We start from the raw sequence: 19,851 nt of genomic DNA, 5'->3' as shown, positions 1-19,851 counted from the left end.
ACATCCGAGCTGGCCACGCTGAGCCCCGTGCCCTCTCCAGGGCTGGTGCCCTTGGCCAGTCGGCCGCGGTGACAGGAGAAGGGAGGGAGAGGCCGGGCAGGCAGGGCCTGGGACTCTGGGCCGGCACACCCTCCGGCGGCCACACCCCCGGGAGCCAGGGTAGGGAGCGGTGGGCTCGGGAAGCCGGTAGACGGCGCCCCCTAGTGCCCACTGCAGACTCGGCGGGGCGGCCCCCAGGGCCCTCTCCAGGGCGGGCCTCAGGAAGCACCTGCTCCCCAGGACCAGTGGCCGCCCTGCGTCTCCCCCAGGTGGCTTCCTTGTTTACAGGCCTCCTGCCCTGGTCCCAGCGTCACTGCCTGTGGCCACTCCTTCTATTTCCAGTGACCGCTCCAGGAGTAGCTCATTCATCTTGGCCCCTGCCCACGCAGCTGCTCCCCCACCCCACCCCCCTCTGGCCCTCCCCCAGGCTTAGGGCCAAAGCCCTGAGGGCCTCCGCTCTGCTCTCCATTCCATGTCTTGCTTGGCTTCCAGGGATCTAAGAGCTGTGGCTTCCCGTTGCCCTGACTCACCGGAACCCTATTCTGTCCCTGCCAGGGAAGCCTGGGGCCTTTTCCCAGGAAAGAGGAAGCAGCCTAGGACCAGATGGGCTGGCTTAGGAGAAGACAGAAGGGGCAGGGGTGTCCCAAGCTGCTTTAGCCAAGCCCTCTGGGAGCAGGGAGCAATAGGGCAGTGTTTGTTTAACTAACAAGTATTAGGCACCCATTATGTGCAAAGACAGAGGCCCCAGTCTGTTTTCTCTAAGAAAGTGACCCCTTCAGAGGTAGGCTAAAGCTTTATACTCACTGTCAGGGGACAAAGACCCCGAGCCCTCGGATGACTATGGTAGGTGTAAGGGGAGCCTAGGCCACATGGGGAGAAGGAAGCAGGAGCCCTCCAAACCTCCTGGGACAGTGCGAAGAACAGAATTGGGATGCCCTCTACTCAATGGGACCCCTCCCCCACATCTGCTCCCACTTCTGCTTCTGGAGGAAGACGGGAGTCTGAGGGGTCATCAAAAATGGGCAGCTTCCAGCCCTCTCAGCTAACAGAGTCCATGAAGAGATCCTCTTGTTCTAGTGGTTAGGGAATTCTGCAGCAAAGTTCAACCTGTATTGCCAGAGATAAAATTCTTAAAAAAAAAAAAAGGCGGGGGGGTTCTAGCTGGGCACAGTGGCTCATGCCTGTAATCCTAGCACTTTGGGAGGCTGAGGCGGGCGGATCACTTGAGGTCAGGAGTTCGAGACCAGCCTGGCCAACATGGTGAAACCCCGTCTGTACTAAAAATAAAAAAAGTAGCCAGGCGTGGTGATGTGCACCTGTAATCCCAGCTGCTAGGGAGGCTGCGGCAGGAGAATCCTTGAACCCAGAAGGCGGAGGTTGCAGTGAGCCAAGATTGTACCACTGCACTCCAGCCTGGGTGACAGAGCAAGACGCCATCTCAAAAAAAAAAAAAAAAAAAAGAGGGTTCTTGCTCTGTCACCCAGGTGAAGTGCAGTGGCACAATCATAATTCACTGCAGCTTCCATCTCTTGGGCTCAAGCCATCCTCCTTCCTCAGACTCCCAAGTAGCTAAGACTACAAGTGTGAGACCCCATGCCTGGCTAGGAAGAGGATTAGACTGGAGGGGAAAGCAGCCTGCAGTGGCCAGCGAGGTTGGCCTGACTGCAGGAACTGTTTTGCCAGCTGACAGATCACACCCAGAGAGCTGGGCAGTGCACTGTGAACACCGGTCCATGGGGCAAAGGGTGCTCTGCTGATGTCACGGGGAGACCCCATTCCAGGACTCCCTAGGATTTAGCCACAACTAAAGATGTGTAATTTGTGGGGAGGAGCAGGTCACAGGAGCAAGATGAGAAAACATGTCTGCCAAATGCCATGGATACAGGCCACAGCAGTTTCACCTTCATGCTGGGCCTCAACGTTGTGGTTAAATGGCAGATAGTGGCAGGGCCATCTTAAAGCCAGGCAGGAGCTGGGAAGGCGGGGATCCAAGCTGGCAGAGGGGCAAGCAAAATCTAGCATGCCTGAGGGCTACTCGAGGGAGGAAGAATGAGGGGCTTGAAGTTATGGTTAGACAGTGGAGATTCCAAGAAAATTCTTTTTTTTTTTTTGAGATGGAGTCTTGCTCCGTCGTCCAGGCTGGAGTGCAATGGCGCAATCTCAGCTCACCACAAACTCTGCCTCCCGGGTTCACGCCATTCTCCTGCCTCAGCCTCCCGAGTAGCTGGGACTACAGGCACCTGCCACCACGCCCGGCTAATTTTTTGTATTTTTAGGAGAGACGGGGTTTCATCGTTTTAGCCAGGATTGTCTCGATCTCCTGACCTTGTGATCTGCCCACCTCAGCCTCCCAAAGTGCTGGGATTATAGGCGTGAGCTACCATGCCCGGGCGACTCCAAGAAAATTCTTGCGACAAGTGGGGAGGAAGCAAGCACTAATAGAGTGACAGAAATCACTGTTCCCAGCTGCCGGAAAGCCAAGGATTCTGTGGGGAGCAGCACCATCTGCTGGCCAAAGGGAAGAACAGCCCCTGCTTCACAATTCAGGCTGGTTGGCTGCAATCCCCAATGAGCCCTGGAGAGGCAGAGTTGGCGGACAAGGTGAAGGACTGCGTGCCAAGGTGTGGGGGCATGTAGGGCCTGGCAGCCTCCCTGTGACACTCCAGCCCCGCCTGGAGATCACTCACACACCGCTCGGCCCAGCATCGACACAAAGCCACCAGTGCAGTGCAGACAGTTTAATGCTCTCCACCTCCATCACCACCACCGACCATCCTCCACAAGGCCCTCAGCCCCAGGGCACCCTTCACACTGGAGCCCCAGACAGTGTGCACAAAAGCATGCCCCCACTAGCATCACTTTCTCACCCAATGCCCAGGACTTCGAAGGCTGCCTTCTCACTTCTGGGACACCTACAGGCAGGAGGAAGAGAAGGCTTCTTCTGAGAGAGAAGAGCTGGGGTTCCAGAGGCCGCAGAGTGACCAGACGGAAGAAAGGTGCTCTCTCTCTCTCTCTCTCGAGGTGAACAGGACGTGTGTGGGGGAATGACAGGGACAGAAGAGGTGCTAGAGGCAGGGGGTGGAATTGGGTCAGATTTCTGACTTCTCCAGGTGAAGAGCCTCTACTGGGAGGCAGGCTGATGGTCTGGCATAACTGCAGCTCTGAAGAACAGCATGAAAAGCTGGCAGAATACACTCACACCTGACACCTCCTGGCCAACAGCGCTACTCTACTCCCGTCAACGTGGTCACAGTGTGGCAACTGCAAGATGACTGAGCAGAGCCTAGGAGGCAGCCTTCTCAAGTGGGTTCAAGCCACTGCTCCCCATTGCCCACCCCCCATCAAAGGTGACACCCTCCTACAGCCAACTGAGCTGCTCCTCCTCGTAGCGCTGGGGGTCGATGAATGGCCGGTCGATAGAGCGGATCATCAGCTCCCCACAGTACACACACTCAGCGGCCACCAACTCATCCAGGTCAGCCTTGAGCTGTTCCCGGCTGGGCCCTGCTGTGGCAGCCCCACCCTCGGCCTCCTTGGCCCGGGCAGAGCCCTTGGCTGGGGGTGGAGCAGCCCCCAGCTTCCTCTGCAGCTCCTCCAGCCGGGCCTGCTTATAGGCTGGCAGGCCAGGTCGCACAGCCTGCAGCAGGCAGTCAGCATGGAACATATGGCCACAGAGGAAGAGGTAAAAAGGGCGGTTGAGCAGGGGGAAGTCGCAGGTGGCACATTTGTCCTGGGGCTCCACAGTGCCGTAGCGGCCCCGCAGCTCCTGCAGGTCTCGCCGGATGCGCTGGGCACTGGCTGTAGCCTCTTCCATCTCCCGCTGCAGCTCCTGGATGTGGTGGTTGTAGGCCTTAAGTGAGCTGCAGATCGCCTCCTTGAAGTGGTCGATGGTGACGAAATCAGGAAAGAAGGGCAGCACATCCTCAATCTTGAGCAAGGGGCAGCTAGCCAGGCAAGCCATGGCTGTCTGTACATCTTCCTCTTCCTGCACCACATGCCGTGCGATCTTCAGCCACAGCTTCTTGCGCAATTCCTCATCCTCCTCAGGCAGGTCTGCACACTGCTTGGCCAGGTCCACATCCACCTGTGGGGAGAGCATGGGCTTTAGGGCCAAGCCCCTCCCTGCCCAACATGGAGACCATGGGAGAGAGAGATGGCCGAGGAGAGGCCCCGAGGCAGGATTCCCAGCGCTCCTGGAAGCAAGGGGGCCTGCCCCTGCCACAGCTATGTAAAAGCTACTTAGAGTAGTAGGGCTCCAATTTTAGTGAAGTTAGAAATCACCGGGGAGGCTGGGCGCAGTGGCTCAGGCCTGTAATCCCAGCACTTTGGGAGGCCAAGGCAGGCAGATCACGAGGTCAGGAGATCGAGACCATCCTGGCTAACACAGTGAAACCCCGTCTCTACTAAAAATACAAAAAAATTAGCCGGGTGTGGTGGCGGGCGCCTGTAGTCCCAGCTACCCGGGAGGCTGAGCCAGGAGAATGGCGTGAACCTGGGAGGCTGAGCTTGCAGTGAGCCGAGATTGGGCCACTGCACTCCTGCCTGGGAAACAGAGCAAGACTCCGTCTCAAAAAAAAAAAAAAAGAAAGAAATCACCTGGGAAACATATTCAAAATACAAATTTTTGAGCCCTGCCCCCGGACATTCTGATTCAGTAAGTCCTGAGTTCAGGCCTAGGAACTGCATGTTAAATAGCACTTCATGCGATGCAGCACCCTCCTCTTCTGCTGACGTGCATGTACCAGGCAGTGTTCTAAGTACTTTTCTTTTTTTCTTTTTGAGACAGAATCTCACTCTGTTGCCCGGGCTGGAGTGCAGTGGTGCGATTTTGGTTCACTGAAACCTCCTCCTCCCAGGTTCAAGTGATTCTCCTACCTCAGCCTCCTGAGTAGCTGGAATTACAGGTGCGTGCCACCACGCCCAGCTAACTTTTGTATTTTCAGTAGAGACAGGGTTTCGACATGTTGGCCAGGCTGGTCTCGAACTCCTGAACTCAGGTGATCCACCCACCTTGGCCTCCCAAAGTGCTGGGATTATAGGCATGAGCCACCGCGCCCGGCCCCGAGTATTTTTCTTTTCTTTTTCTTTTTTTTTTTTGAGACGGAGTCTTGCTCTGTTACCCAGGCTGGAGTATAATGGCGTGATCTCAGCTCAATGCAACCTCTACCTCCCAGGTTCAAGCGATTCTCCTGCCTCAGCCTCCTGAGTAGCTGGGATTACAGGCATGCACCACAATGTCCGGCTAATTTTTACATTTTTAGTAGAGATGGGGTTTCACCATGTTGGTCAGGCTGGTCTCGAACTCCTGACCTTGTGATCCGCCCACCTCGGCCTCCCAAAGTGCTGGCGCAAGCCACCACACCCAGCCCTGAGTACTTTTCATACACAGAACTTTATCAACCCTATGAGGTAAATGTACTATAACACTGACCCCCTTTTGTGGCCAAATAATCTGAGCACAGAGAGGTTCAGAAACTAACCCAAGGTCACACAGCTTAGTAAGTGGCATAGCCAGAATTCAAATCTGACTTAACAGTCCATGCTCTTAACCTTCCCTCGCTGCAAGGGAAGCCAGCACCCTCTAGCCATGGCCCCCCAAGCCCTTCCGCATCTAAAGCTACTGCTCTTTGGGTCCCTCTCCCAGTTGGGGTCAAGACGTACTGGCTTACCTGCAGGGCCAGGTCCACGGCCTCCTCATACAGCTCTAGGACCTTGTAGACATGGACACAAGCGCGGTGGTGGCCATGCTCGGCGCAGAGCCGCAGCGCATACTTGAGGTCGTAATGCACCCGGTGGGGGCTGGCCCCAGCCTGCTCCAGATAGGCCAGTAGTGAGTCCGGCCGGCCACGGGCATACAGTGACAGCAGGTAGTTGTGGATGGCCTGCTCAGTCTCCCCCAGCACGTTCACGCAGAACTCCATGTAGCGGATGGCCTGGCTCACCTGCTGGACCTCACCACCCTGGCTGTAGTTCACCAGGGCAGGGATGAGCTGACGAGCATCCAGCCGGCTGCCCATCTCAATCCAGGCATCTACAAGCTGGTGGGGGATGTGACGGATGAGGATGGGTGAGAACTTGTAGAAGAGCTGGGGGTCACGGTGGCGGGCGAGCACGGCCAGGGCCTCCTCGTAGGCCTCGTGCTGACAGTGGTAAGCCACCACCCGCTCATAGTCCTGCATGATCACTGCAAAGTACACCATGTGTTCTGTGTCCCCATGACTGGCGAGCAGCTCATGGATAGAGGCCCGGCTGGCAAAGAGCCACTCTTTGTGGCGGGGGCTGCTGAGGAAGGTTCGAAAGCATTCCTTGGTTTCTCGGTAGAGGGTCAGGGCCTCTGGGTTGCCCTGCAGAGCCCCAAGCCGGCTCAGGTAGAGCTCTGTCAGCCAGGTGGTCAGCAGTGTGGCCTGGGTACGTTCGGCTGGCTTCAAACTGGCCAGTTTTCGCTGCAGGAACTCAGCCAGAGCCTCCTCCTGTCGGGCCTCCAGGAACTTGAGGGCAATCTCCTCAAAGTAGCTCTGGGTCAGGGCATAGCAGCGTGCGCTCTCCAGGTAGCGACGCTGGCGAAAGCAGAAATCGGCCTCCCGGGCCAGGACCGTGTCCAGGCAGTCGGGCCGCTCTCGACAATACTCTTTGGCCAGATCGAAGCGGTTCATGTCCAGATAGGTGCGCCAGACATCTCGGGCCTCCCGTTGCACGTGGTAGCGGAAGACAGCCCGCTCAGTGTAGGCCCACAGCTGGCCTGTGGAGGAGTCCTTCACCATGTGCTTCAGCGGCCCAAATTTCTCCAGGAAGTGATCCCGCAGCACCACCTGCCCGGTCAGTGTGCACACTGCCTCCACCCGGTCTGCCAGTAGCAGCAGGAAGTGGAACTGGGTCAAGACGATGGCTAGGGGTGGGCTGGCCCCAGGCCCTACCCCCTCTGGGTACTCCCAGACTCGCTCCTCGCTCAGCAGAGAGTCAGGGCGCCCACAGTCCAATGCCCCATACAACACACCATCCCCCATCATCCAGGCAAAGGCCCGGGGTGCGGAGCGCAGCTTGGGGGTGTAGAAGGCCAACTCACTGTAGCCCAGGTTGCTGGGAAACTCACGGAATGGGGGTGGGTGGTCCGTGTAAGCCGCAAAGAGCCCTGAGAAACCCTGGGCCTCAGCCCCCTCTGCTGCTCGGCCTATGAACTGGAAGAGGCGCTGCCGAGTGGTGGCAATAACAAAGCTACGCCCATCAGGGCCCCGCTCGGCCTCAAGGGAGCACACAGGTGCTGGACCCCCTTCTTCATTTAGCACGTACAATGGGCGGAAGTAGAGATCCGGAGCAGGGCCGAAAAGCCCACCTTCGCTGGCTGAGAGCTCTGCTTCGAAGATGTGGCCTTGGGCAGTCCCGACCAGGATGGGGCCTGTGCTGCTCTCCGTGCCCAGTGCCTTGTTCCAACCCACACTCTCCACCAGCTGCCCCTTCCAGCGTGCTAGTGGCCGTACCTTCTGTCCATTTCGGTTCACGTAGAGGACCTCCGTGCTGCTCAGGGCAATCAGCAGGTGAGAGCCTGGAGTGGGGAGAGCATGGCGCCCCAGTGGATGCTGCCGTTCCCACCCTCAGCCTCCTCCTGGCCCCCACACCACCCTCAGAGCCCACCCACCCAGGCAGTGACTGACCAGAGACCCCCTCCTCAGATCTCCACTGTCACTTACCAGTATGGTCAAGGAACATCTTGTGAACTTTTGCGTCATCCTTACGTCCCAGCTCCACGTGGTTGGGCTCATTTGCCTTGCCCAAGTCAATGCTGTGGGGACAAGCGTCACCATCACTTTAGAGAAGGGAAGATCCTTTTTTGGATCATGATCTTCTTTAATAATCTGATAAAAGCCATAGACTTACTTCCCTGAAATATACATCTACGCATAAAATGCTGAATACAGGCCAGGTGCACTGGCTCAGCCTGTAATCCCAGCACTTTGGGAGTCCGAGGTGGGTAGATTGCTTGAGCTCAGGAGTTTGAGACCAGACTGGGCAACATGGCGAAATCCCATCTCTACAAAAAATACAAGAAAATGAGCGAGGTGTGGTGGTACACACCTGTGGTCCCAGCTATTTGGGAGGCTGAGGTGGGAGATCACCTGAGCCCGGGAGGCAGAGGTTGCAGTGAGCTGAGACTACACCACTGCATTCCAACCTGGGCAACAGAGTGAGACCTCATCTCAAAAAAAAAAAAAAAGAAATTGCTGAATACAGCAGCTCTGCCTATGGAGTAGCCTTGAAAAATATACAGGGCCCTACTTAAGAACTCTCTTGCCAGGTGCAGTGGCTCACACCTGTCATCTCAGCTTTTAGGGGCACAGAGGCGAGAGGATAGCTTGAGCCCAGGAGTTTGAGGCCTGCCTGGGCAATATAGCAAGACCGTGTTCTCCACGAAAAGGGGGAAAAAAAAAAAAAAAGGCCGGGCATGGTGGCTCACGCCTGTAATCCCAGCACTTTGGGAGGCCGAGGCGGGCAGATCACAAGGTCAGGAGATTGAGACCACGGTGAAATCACATCTCTACTAAAAATACAAAAAATTAGCCGGGCGTGGTGGCAGGCGCCTGTAGTCCCAGCTACTGGGGAGGCTGAGGCAGGAGAATGGCATGAACCCGGGAGGCGGAGCTTGCAGTAAGCCGAGATCGAGGCACTGCACCCCAGCCTGGGTGACAGAGCGAGACTCTGTCTCAAAAAAAAAAAAAGAAAAAGAAAAGAAAAAAGACAAACAACAACAACAAAAACCCTCTCAGCTCTGCAAGCTCCCTCACCTTATTTTGAGAAATCACTAAGGAGAAGTTTTTCCCCTCTGCTCAAAAAAGAATCAGACTTGAAGGAAGAAAACAAAAAGATCTCCAGTGCATCTGGGAAGATAGGCAGAGATATCCCAGATTGCTGAGGTAAGAAGGGAACAACAAAGAGTAGCTCATAGTTACTGGGCACTTTTATATACCAAGCACCATGCCAAGAGCTTCATCAATCTAGTATTATCTAATTAATCTTGACAAAAACCTTGAGAAGTACTCCTGTTTATATTTTCCTTATGAAATTCTTTCCAAATTATATGCTTGTTCTAACTAAAGAATCGATGCAAAGATGTATAAAGAATGACTTAATTTTCTTCTCAAACTCCTGTTATTCCCAACTGAGAAAATTCATGTTAACATCTTTTTTCATACTCATAACATAAATAGGGTGGTTTTGTTGCTGTCATTATAAAAATGCCTTCATATTACACATATGTGTATGTGTCTTAATTTGTAAATTTTCTAAATGAATGATATTTCATGAACATTCCACTAGTCAATCGATATAGCTCTAACTTTTTTTGTTTTTACCCCCAAACCCAGCTTTCCAGGATAACTTTTTTTTTTTTTTTTTCAGACAAAGTCTTGCTCTTGTCATCCAGGCTGGAGTGCAGTGAGCATGATCTCGGCTCACTGCAACCTCTGCCTCCCAGGTTCAAGCCATTCTCCTGCCTCAGCCTCCCAAATAGCTGGGATTACAGGCACCTGCCACCACACCCTGCTAATTTTATATTTTTAGTAGAGACGGGGTTTCTCCATGTTGGCCAGGCTGGTCTTGAACTCCCGACCTCAGGTGATCTGCCTGCCTCAGCCTCCCAAAGTGCTGGGATTACAGGCGTGAGCCACCTCGCCCAGCCAGGATAATTCATTTTTTTAAACAACTGCATTATATTCTATTTTGTGGCTGAATTACAGTTTAATCACCATTTTCCTATTGATGAGCATTCAGCATGGATCCAGTTTTTCCCACCACAAGAATGCTGCAATCAATACTCTAATACTCTTAAGTCTACACTCCTAAACAGTTTTTTTTTCCTTTTCCTTTTTTTTTTTTTTTTTTTTTGAGACGGAGTCTCACTGTTGTCGCCTGGGCTGGAGTTCAATGGTGCAATCTCAGCTCACTGCAACTTCCGGCTCCCAGGTTCCAGCAATTCTCCTGCCTCAGCCTCCCCAGTAGCTGAGATTACAGGCGCCTGCCACCACGCCCGGCTAACTTTTGTATTTTTAGTAGAAACAGCGTTTCACCATGTTGGCCAGGCTGGTGTCGAACTCCTGACCTCAGGTGATCCACCCTCCTCAGCCTCCCAAAGTGCTGGGATAACAGGTGTGAGCCACTGCACCTGACTTTTTTTTTTTAAAGAGACAGGAGTACAGTGGTGCAAACACAGCTCACTGCAGCCTTGAACTCCTGGGCTCAAGTGATCCTCTTGCCTCGGCCTCCCCAGTAGTTGGGACTGCACCATCACATCTAGCTAATTTTTAAAAATTTGTTTTGGTAGAGATGGGGGTCTCACTATGTTGCCCAGGCTGGTCTCAAACTGCTGATCTCATGTGATCCTCTTGTCTTGGCCTCCCGAAGTGCTGAGATGATAGGTGTGAGCCACCATGCCCTGCCAGGCCAGATACTTAACCACTACCCTGTATTGGTTCTCTTTGGAAAGGGATAGGATATTTCCTGAAAACTCCAAATTCACTGCTTTACTTGCCTGGAATAGAAGAAAGGCCCAGTGAGTTAACAGTCCCCAAACACCTCTCTAGTCCCTACTCCTAAGCTCTGTGAGCCCTTGATTACCGGAGCAGTGTATCCTTGCCCAGGGTCATGCACAGCTGATTGCTGGAGACGACAAGACTGGTAATGCGCTCGGAAGGGGTGAAGTCAATGCGCTGCTTTGTGAAGATGGGCACTTCCTTCTCCAGCTGGGCATTCACATACCCTACAGGTAAGGAATGACAAGAAGATTAGCTGTGGAAGAGACAGGTGAAGGGCAAGGAGAGGCAGAAAAAACACCACAGTGCTCCTCGCCACTTTCCTGACATATTCCTGTCCCCAGGACCTTGGTTAACAAATAGTTTGATATCAAGTCGTTTGCTGGTCACCTTTACAATAGAGGTCTGGAGCTCTTTCCACACTCTGACAGCAGTGAGGGGTTGATTCTTTGAACCCTTAAGATGCTGTCACAGCATGACATACCTGCTCCCACTGGTAATGGGGCTGCGTGGGGGTGGGACGGAACTGGTGGTCTGGGTATTCTCCCTTATCAGGTCTTTGGCCCAGCAATCCCAGCTGAACTGAAGTAGTATAGCCCCATTCTCTGCCCCCCTCCCTGCCCATGCGGTAATGAGCCTCAGTGTAGAGTTGGCAAGTGCTGGGATATTTTGAGCATTGAATGAAGGTAAAGACTAGAGTGAAAGCAGCTCCAATTCGTTAACTCCACTCACTGGAACAGTTCCCCAGGGCTCCCTACGCCCTCATTCTCCTGGAGACTCACTACTTTCTACAAAAACGTCCCAAAACTCCAGGCTGCACCCAGCTATAGCCAAGGCCAAAAAGATTTCATCTCCATTTTCCCCGTTCAGCGACAAAATTCCCTCTGGGACCCTCCCTTCTTCCTCTGCAATACTCCGCCTTCACCACTTTCTTTGTCCATTCCTTCCCTCCCACCTCCAGAAAGGGCCTGGTGGGAAAAGCATCAGCAGAAGCCGGGAGCCCATTCTAAGTTCTCCCAACAGCCCAACTGCGCCCTGTAGGTGAGTAATTCCTTATCTGGGCCCCAATTCCCTCTCAAAAGGACCCTAGCGGTAGAGCCTAGATCACGCGGCAGCTCCCGTTGCTCTTTCAAACTTCGACTATCCACCAGCTGGGGGCCAAGAGAGCCTGAGGAGAATCAGGGGCCTAGACCCGGAAGGCACGGCCCAGGGGATGACCCCGAGCTCTTGGAGCTGCCCTCCTCGCTGCTCCCACGCAAATGCTAGGAGAGCCGAAAGGGGCAGCGGCACCCTCCTCTTCCTTACCCGAGTGGGGGATGCCCACGCTAGGGCAGCCGGGCTGCAAGACGGCCGAGCGGGACAGCGAGTTCTCGTACTCATCCAGGATGGACGCCATGGTGCCCGGCCTCTGGGCTCTTTGTCCGGGGCCTGGGGATTACAAAAGGGCTACCCCCCCGGGGTCCCCGTCGCCCCAGAATGGAAGCTGTAACTCCCCAGCCTCTGACAGATCCTGGGAACCTGCAGCCGTCGCCTCCTCTTTAAAATCCTGAGGATCCTCTTGCTCTTGCCTTATGCAGCGAGATAATAGGGCAGCCCTCGTCCTTGAATCTGGCGCAGTCTTGCACCCTACTCCCCGCCCCCGCTACAAAAAAATCACAGGCTCCCTTCAGCCGGTGCCAGGTGATCCCAACCTCGCCCCGGCAGCTCAGCTGACTCCCGCCCCCGTGACGCGGGCCTAAAACGTAACTTCCGGGTTCTCAGAGCCCCGCGTACGCTGGCGCACAACGTCGCCAGGCCAGCCAGCAGAAGGCGAGACGAGGGCTGAGGGCTGGGCGCGTGGCGAGTGCTGCTGAACACAAGCCCCGCCCCCAGGATCCTGCTGCAGTTCCGAGCTTTGACACCAGGAGGCAATCCCGGCTTTCTCAGCCGGCCTTCCCCACCCGCCCCGCGCCGCCCAGTTTTGGCTTTCGTGCCCAAGCTCCGCTCCCTCGGGTGGTCTGTCCAGCCTCCCTGACCAGCTCCCGCTCCCGCCTCTCTAAACGGCCTCGGGGAACCTCCCGTTCCTCAATCCAATCGCTGTCTCTATCCCACCGTCACAGGGCACACGCAGACAAGTCCTGGCCACTCTTCTCCCTTACCCAAACGCCCCCCAGCTTCCAGGAGACCGCAGAGCTGGTGGCCAGGCTAGTGGGAAGCCCTGTGCCAGGAACCGCCCTGACCTGCCCCACAGTGGCTCCTTGGCTCAGGGTTGCTGGGCCGCTTCCATTCACTCATTCACCAAAATGTGGTTGAGCACTTACTCTGTGCCAGGCCTTGGGCTGAGCGCTGGGGTCACAGAGATGAGGACAGCCCCTCCCCGCCCTGGAAAAGGTCGTAAGCCAGCAGGGGCGCTGGACCCGTAAACAGACCATTCATACTAGAAAAGCAAGTGATGGATTATCCATCAGGCACTTACTCCACGAATGAGCGTCCACTCTGTGCCAAGCACTGTTCCAGGCTCTGGGGACGTGGCAGAGAACAAGACGGAAAATGTCTCTTGCCTGGTGGGGCGTACCCAGCGACGTGGCCACGGCACTGAGAGCGTGAAGGAGCGGGGAACAAATACCTGCCAAGCCTAGCAAGAACGAGGGACAAGTGGGAGCAAGCGTGAAGGCGTGGGCCGCCCAGCCTGAGGTGGAGAGGGGAGTCCTCAGCCAGGGACCTGCGAGGGCTGGGGCGCGACTGTGGTTGGGTTTTCCTCTCTCACCTGCTTAGGCGACCCAGATGGAGTCTGTTCCCTTCTGGGGCCCTTGGATTCTACCTTGCTAAAGTGGAAGGCTCTAGACTAGGGTGGCCACCGTCCTGGCTCTGCTGGGCGGCCCCCGCCTAACAACTAAGAGCATCCCTTTGCTCTCAGAAGTTTCCAGGTTTGCACCATACCTTATGTGGTTGGGTTACTCTTGCTCAACTTCCTGGCCACGTGCGGAGAACTGTGACTCTCACCAGCCCCACTGAGGGCTATCTGGGCTCTCTGGCTTGGAGGGGCACTAGTCCTGGGGCAGGTGACAGGTATGCCGTCCAGGCTCATTTCCCTTCGCACCAGGGTCCTGCTTCTCTTGACCAAGCCTGCAGCCTCAATGCAGCCTTCCCACCTGAGGTTGCCAGGTCCGAGGAGGGAAGTGCAGGAGCAGGACAATAGGCAGGAGGCTTCCTCTAAGAAAAGTGATCCCAGACAGGGAGCTGCCCTGCTCCATACATAACACTTCACCCCCAGGTCACCTGCCATCTGCCCTCAGGTCTGGACTGTGCAGAGGGTTGTCCCTGCTGCACGGAGCCCATTAGCAGTTGGAGGTCAGCATAGGAGTGCTGCCTTAGGGACACAGAGTACTTCCAGCTATGGCCTCAGGGACCCCAGCACCCCATTGTTGGGCTCCATGGCTCTCCGGGATGTATGGGATAGGCCTGGGTGGACCCTGTTTGTGGCAGACTCAGTACAGTCTCCCTTATGCGTTGATTACCACAGTGCATTTCCACCTACTGTTTCTTCAGTTCTTAGGCTGGACTTTGGATTCTTTGAGAGCCACAGAATCAGTGTGGCAGTTGCAATGAGACAGGTAAGGGATGACTGCTAGGGCATCAAAAGAGAGGATTCCTGTATGAAAGCAGCTGAATTTGACCCAAGACTTGAAGTGCATGTATGATCTCCAAGGGCAAGCTGTATCTCTTATCCCTGCCCAGCCACTTGCTAGCTGTGACACTGCACAGTTGATGCTCTTAGCTTCAGTTTCCTCATCTACAGAGACAAATACCTACCTAGTAGGTCTGTGCTGAGAAGTAAATGAGGGATCCACGTGAAAGCTCACTGCTATAGTATAATGCCCAACATGGAGCATGTGCTTAATAAACTCTAAATGTGACTTTCATCTGACAGTCTCTCTCAAGTCCTCCTCCTTCCTGAAGCCTCTCTGGATCCCTCAGAACTCTTTTTAGAGATGGGATCTTGCTCTGTCACCCAGGCTGGAGTGCAGTGATGTGATCATAGCTCATCTAAACACCTGGGCTCAAACCATTCTCCTGTCTCAGCCTTCCCAGTAGCTGGGATTACAGGTGCGAGCCACTGCACCCAGCTGGCTTTTCTTATTCTGGCCATTTGGGGGCCCCTAATGATGCAGTGTGGACATTTTGCTTTGATAGAAACTGCAGGAAATAACCCAGTGATTTCTGAGCATGAAGATACAGAGGTGCCTTAGGGAACTCACAGCTAGAGACATACGCACCAGCCTCTAGTCCTCAGAGTCATTGTAGCAGTTACCATGAGACAGGTAACAGGTGACTGCTAAGCCAATGAGAGAGAGGATCTGTGTAAGAAAGCAGTTGAATTTGACCTAAGACTTGAAGAGCATGTAGGACCTCTAAGGGCAAAAAGAGAAGGTATTATGCAGTCCTCAAGAAAACCAAGAGCAGGGCTGAGCACGGTGGCTCACACCTGTAATTCCAGCACTTTGGGAGGCTAAGGTGGGAGGATCACTTGAGTCCAGTAGTTTGAGACCAGCCTAGCCAACATGGCAAAACCCCATCTCTATTAAAAATACAAAAACTAGCCAGGTGTGGTGGTGCATGCCTGTGGTCCCAGCTACTCGGGAGGCTAAGGCAGGAGAATCGCTTCAACCTGGGAGGCAGAGGTTGCAGTGAACCAAGGTTGTGCCACTACACTACAGCCTGGGTGACAGAGTGAGACTCTGCCTCAAAAAAAGAAAAACAGAAAGCAAAGAAGGAAGGAAAAAGGAAAGGAAAGGAAAAGAAAACAGCAATGGCCTGCAAGCAGTGTGATTTTGGGGTACAACGCTGGAGTGCTAGGGAGTGGAGGGAATGAGGCGGGCTGTGGCCAGGTTGCAAAGTTATTCAATGGGCCATGGGAAGGTTTTGGTTGGGGTTGAGAGAGTATATGATGTGGGTTCTGGAAAAATGGGTGGTGGCTTAGGTGGAGATCCCCTCAGAGCAGATGAGACCCGAGCAGAGGCAAAGGAGAAGCAGTGAGGACCCAAACAGGAGAAAGAACATAGGCTGGGGAGAACTTTCCGAAGAAGGGCCCCCAGGACTTGGTGTCAAGTTAGATTTGAGAAGTGACAGAAGAGTGCAGGATGACTCCTGGGGAGACCTGGCAGATGGTGGCAGTGACATAATGGTCAAGGAGGAGGATCCCGGTGAAGAGGGGTAGGGTCACTTGATTGAGCTCAGCCTGGACAGTGGCACATGAGACAACTGCAGGGCACTCCCTGGAGGAGCCCAGACCATGGGCAAACTCTTCCAGGACACTCACTAACTCACTCATAAACAGTTGTTAAAAGTTGCATGAATGAGCTCTCTCATGTCTCAGTTTCTATATTTGTAAGGTGAGTATTGTGAGTATAATAGCATATTATGCAAATCACCCAAAGCTGTGCCTCAATACAAAATGCTCTATACAAGTTAACTACCAGTAGTAATTGTTGACTTAGTTAAGACCAAGATTAAAAGGAATGATTTAATTGACTTAATTAAAAATAAATTTTCTGGTTGGGTGCAGTGGCTCACCCCTGTAATCCCAGCAGTTTGGGAGGCTGAGGCAGGAGGATCACTTGAGTCCAGGAGTTCAAGACTAGCCTGGGCAACATAGTGAGAACTTGTCTCTATTAAAAAAAAAAAAAAAAAGATTTTCTGTTTGAAATAATTTAAAATTTACAGGCCGGGCGCAGTGGCTCACGCCTGTAATCCCAGCACTTTGGGAGGCCGAAGCGGGCGGATCACAAGGTCAGGAGATCGAGACCATGCTGTCTAACATGGTGAAACCCTGTCTCTACTAAAAATACAAAAAAAATTAGCCGGGCGTGGTGGCGGGCGCCTGTAGTCCCAGCTGCTCAGGAGGCTGAGGCAAGAGAATGGCGTGAACCCGGGAGGCGGAGCTTGCAGTGAGCCAAGATCGTGCCACTGCACTCCAGCCTGGGCGACAGAGTGAGACTCTGTCTCAAAAAAATAAATAAATAAAATAAAATAAAATTTACAGAAAAATTGAGAAGATAGTTCAGAGAGTTCCTATATATCTCATGTGCAGTCTCCTTTAGTATGAATATCTTACATTAGTATGGTGCCATCGTTAAAATTAATGAACCAATATTGACATATTATTATTAACTAAAGTTCATACTCTATTCAAATTTCCTTAGTGTTTTTTTTTTCTTTCTTTCTTTTTAGACAGGGTCTCACTCTGTAGCCCAGGCTATAGTGCACTGGCTCAATCATGGCTCACTGCAGCCTTTTTTTGTTTTGTTTTGTTTTGAGACAGAGTCTCGCTCTGTCACCCAGCCTGGAGTGCAGTAGCTTGATGCGGCTCACTGCAACTTCCACCTCCCAGGTTCAAGCGATTCTCCTGCCTCAGCCTCCCGAGTAGCTGGGATTACAGGCATGTGCCACCATGCCCAACTAATTTTTGTATTTTTAGTAGAGATGGGGTTTCACCATGTTGGCCAGGCTGGTCTTGAGCTCCTGATCTCAGGCGATCCACCCGCCTCGGCCTCCCAAAGTGCTGGAATTACAGGTGTGAGCTACCAGGACCGGCCTGACAGCCTTGACCTCCTGGGCTCAAGCGATCCTCTTGCCTCAGCCCCTCAAGTAGCGTGGACTACAGGTGCACACCACCATGCCCAGCTAATTTTTGTATTTTTTTTGTAGAGAGATGGTTTTCCCATGTTGCCCAGGCTGGTCTTGAACTTCTAAGCTTAAGCTACCTGCCTGCTTTGGGCTCCCAAAGTGCTGGGATTACAGGTGTGAGCCAACGTGCCCAGCCCTTAGTTTGAATGCCCTTTTTCTGGAACAGGATCTCATCCAGCATTCCACACTACATTCTCATCATACTAAATGAAGGTGCATATCAGCTTGACTTAACACTATTGATCTTACTCTTGATTACCTGGCTGAAGGAGTGTTCTTCAGGATTCTCAAATGTAGTGTTTTTTTTTCACCCCTTTCCTATTTATTTATATCAGTAGAGAATTATGGACATTTTTTTCTTTTTTCCCTTTTTATTTATTTATTATTTATTCTTTTTTTGAGACTGAGTCTCACTCTGTTGGCCAGGCTGGAGTGCAGTGGTGCAATCTCGGCTCACAGCAACCCCCGCCTCCTGGGTTCAAGCAATTCTCCTGTCTCAGCCTCCCAAGTAGCTGGGATTACAGGCGTGTGCCACCACACCTGACTAATTTTTGTATTTTTAGTAGAGACGGGGTTTCACCATGTTGGCCAGGCTGGTCTCGAACTCCTGACCTCAAGTGATCCACTCACCTTGGCCTCCCAAAGTACTGGGTTTACAGGCATGAGCCACCGCTCCAGGTCTATTTTTATTTATTTATTTTTAACTTCCAGAACCCACCAATACTACTTTATATTATTACTCAGATTGTTCCTGTTTGGGCCACTAGAGTCTCTCTTTTTTATTTTATTTTATTTATTATTATTATTTTTTTGAGACGGAGTCTGGCTCTGTCACCAGACTGGAGTGCAGTGGTGCAATCTTGGCTCACTGCAACCTCTGCTTCCCTGGTTCAAGTAATTCTCCTGCCTGAGCCTCGTGAGTAGCTGGGACTACAAGGGCGCACCACCACGCCCAGCTAATTTTTGTATTTTTAGTAGAGACGGGTTTCACCATGTTGGCCAGGATGGTCTCGATCTCCTGACCTTGTGATCTGCCCGCCTTGGCCTCCCAAAGTGCTGGGATTACGGGCATCAGCCACTGCGCCCTGCCGGAGGCTCTTTCATTGATGCCTGTGTCCATTTGAAGTACAGCAGTTCCCCCTTATCTGTAGTTTTGCTTTCTGGGCTTTCAGTTGCCTGCAGTCAATAGCAGTCTGAAATAGGTGTGGATAATAGAATAATATGTTTTGAGAGAGTGAGAACACATTCACCTAACTTTTATTTATTTATTTATTTTTGAGATGGAGTCTTGATCTGTTGCCCAGGCTAGAGTGCTATGGTGCAATCTCGGCTCACTGCAACCTCCACTTCCTGGGTTCAAGCAATTCTGCCTCTGCCTCCCGAGTAGCTGGGACTACAGGCACCCACCACCATGCTTGGCTAATTTTAGTATTTTTAGTAGAGATGGGGTCTCACCATGTTGGCCAGGCTGGTCTCCAACTCATGACCTCAGGTGATCTGCCCGCCTCAGCCTCCCAAAGTGTTGGGATTATAGGTGTGAGCCACCGCACCCAGCCTCACATAACTTGTTTTTTTTTTTTTTTTTTTTTGAGACGGAGTTTCACTCTTGTTGCCCAGGCTGGAGTGCAATGGCGCTATCTCGGCTCACCACAACCTCCGCCTCCCGGGTTCAAGTGATTCTCCTGCCTCAGCCTCCCAAGTAACTGGGATTACGGGCATGTGCCACCATGCCCAGCTAATTTTGTATTTTTAAAAGTAGAGACAGGGTTTCTCCATGTTGGTCAGGCTGGTCTCGAACTCCCGACCTCAGGTGATCTGCCTGCCTTGGCCTCCCAAAGTGCTGGGATTACAGGCATGAGCCACCTCGTCTGGCCTACATAGCTTTTATTACAGTCTGTTATAACTGTCCTATATTATTGTTGTTGTTAATCTCACAGTGGGCCTAATTTATAAATTAAATTTTATCACAGGTTATATATAGGGAAAAACAGTCGTCATGTCTCCTTGGACTGCTCTTGACTGGCAGTTTTTAAGTTTTTCAGATATTCCTTGTTTTTGATTACCTTGATAATTTTGAGTACTAGGCAAGTATTTTGTTGAATGCTCTCTGTTGGAATTCATTTAATTTTTTTTCATGTTTAGACTAGGGCTATTTATGGTTTGGGGAGATAAAGAACCATTATCAACACCTCTCTATTATATCGAGGATACACACTATCAACATGATTTATCATCATGACTGATCACCTGACCAAGATAGTGCTTGTCAGGATTCTCCACTACAGAGTTACTCTTTTCCCTCCTTTCCATGCTGTACTGTTTGGAAGGAAGTCACTACACACCCTGCACTTAAGGGGTGGGAGTTTTTGCTTCCTCGAGGGTGAAGTATCTGCATAAATCCTTTGGAATTCTGGCATTCTGGCCAGACATGGTGGTGCACACCTGTAGTCCCAGCTACTCGGGAGGCTGAGCCTGAAGAATCGCTAAGCAGAGGTTGCAGTGAGCTGAGATTGTGCCACTGCACTCCAGCCTATGTGACAGAGTGAGCCTGCTGTCTCAAAAAAAAAAAAAAAGACTTACTAAGAAAGAAAACCTAGCAGTCCTTTGCCCCATCCCCAGTTAAATT

General features: G+C 52.5%; 1 protein-coding gene across 2 annotated transcripts; it reads right to left on the bottom strand.

The window, feature by feature from the left end:
* Positions 1–2,762: 2,762 nt before the first annotated feature.
* Positions 2,763–13,934, bottom strand: VPS18 (VPS18 core subunit of CORVET and HOPS complexes). Of its 2 annotated transcripts, XM_523187.7 has the most exons (5): positions 11,865–13,934; positions 10,645–10,786; positions 7,725–7,816; positions 5,709–7,579; positions 2,763–4,123 (listed from the first exon to the last, which is right to left on the bottom strand). In XM_523187.7, exons 1-5 carry the CDS (start codon positions 11,953–11,955, stop codon positions 3,398–3,400), a joined length of 2,922 nt encoding a protein of 973 aa, XP_523187.2. In that variant the 5' UTR covers positions 11,956–13,934; the 3' UTR covers positions 2,763–3,397. The 2 variants fall into 2 exon arrangements, with proteins under 2 accessions (XP_523187.2, XP_054523358.1); XM_054667383.2 differs by lacking the exons at positions 10,645–10,786; positions 11,865–13,934 and adding an exon at positions 10,367–10,558.
* Positions 13,935–19,851: the final 5,917 nt, after the last annotated feature.

This window comes from Pan troglodytes, chromosome 16 (assembly GCF_028858775.2).
Source record: "Pan troglodytes isolate AG18354 chromosome 16, NHGRI_mPanTro3-v2.0_pri, whole genome shotgun sequence".
In the NCBI taxonomy this organism is placed as follows: Eukaryota; Metazoa; Chordata; class Mammalia; order Primates; family Hominidae; genus Pan; species Pan troglodytes.
The sequence above is the reverse complement of the archived record's forward strand: the minus strand, read 5'-3'. Positions and strand labels throughout refer to the sequence as shown.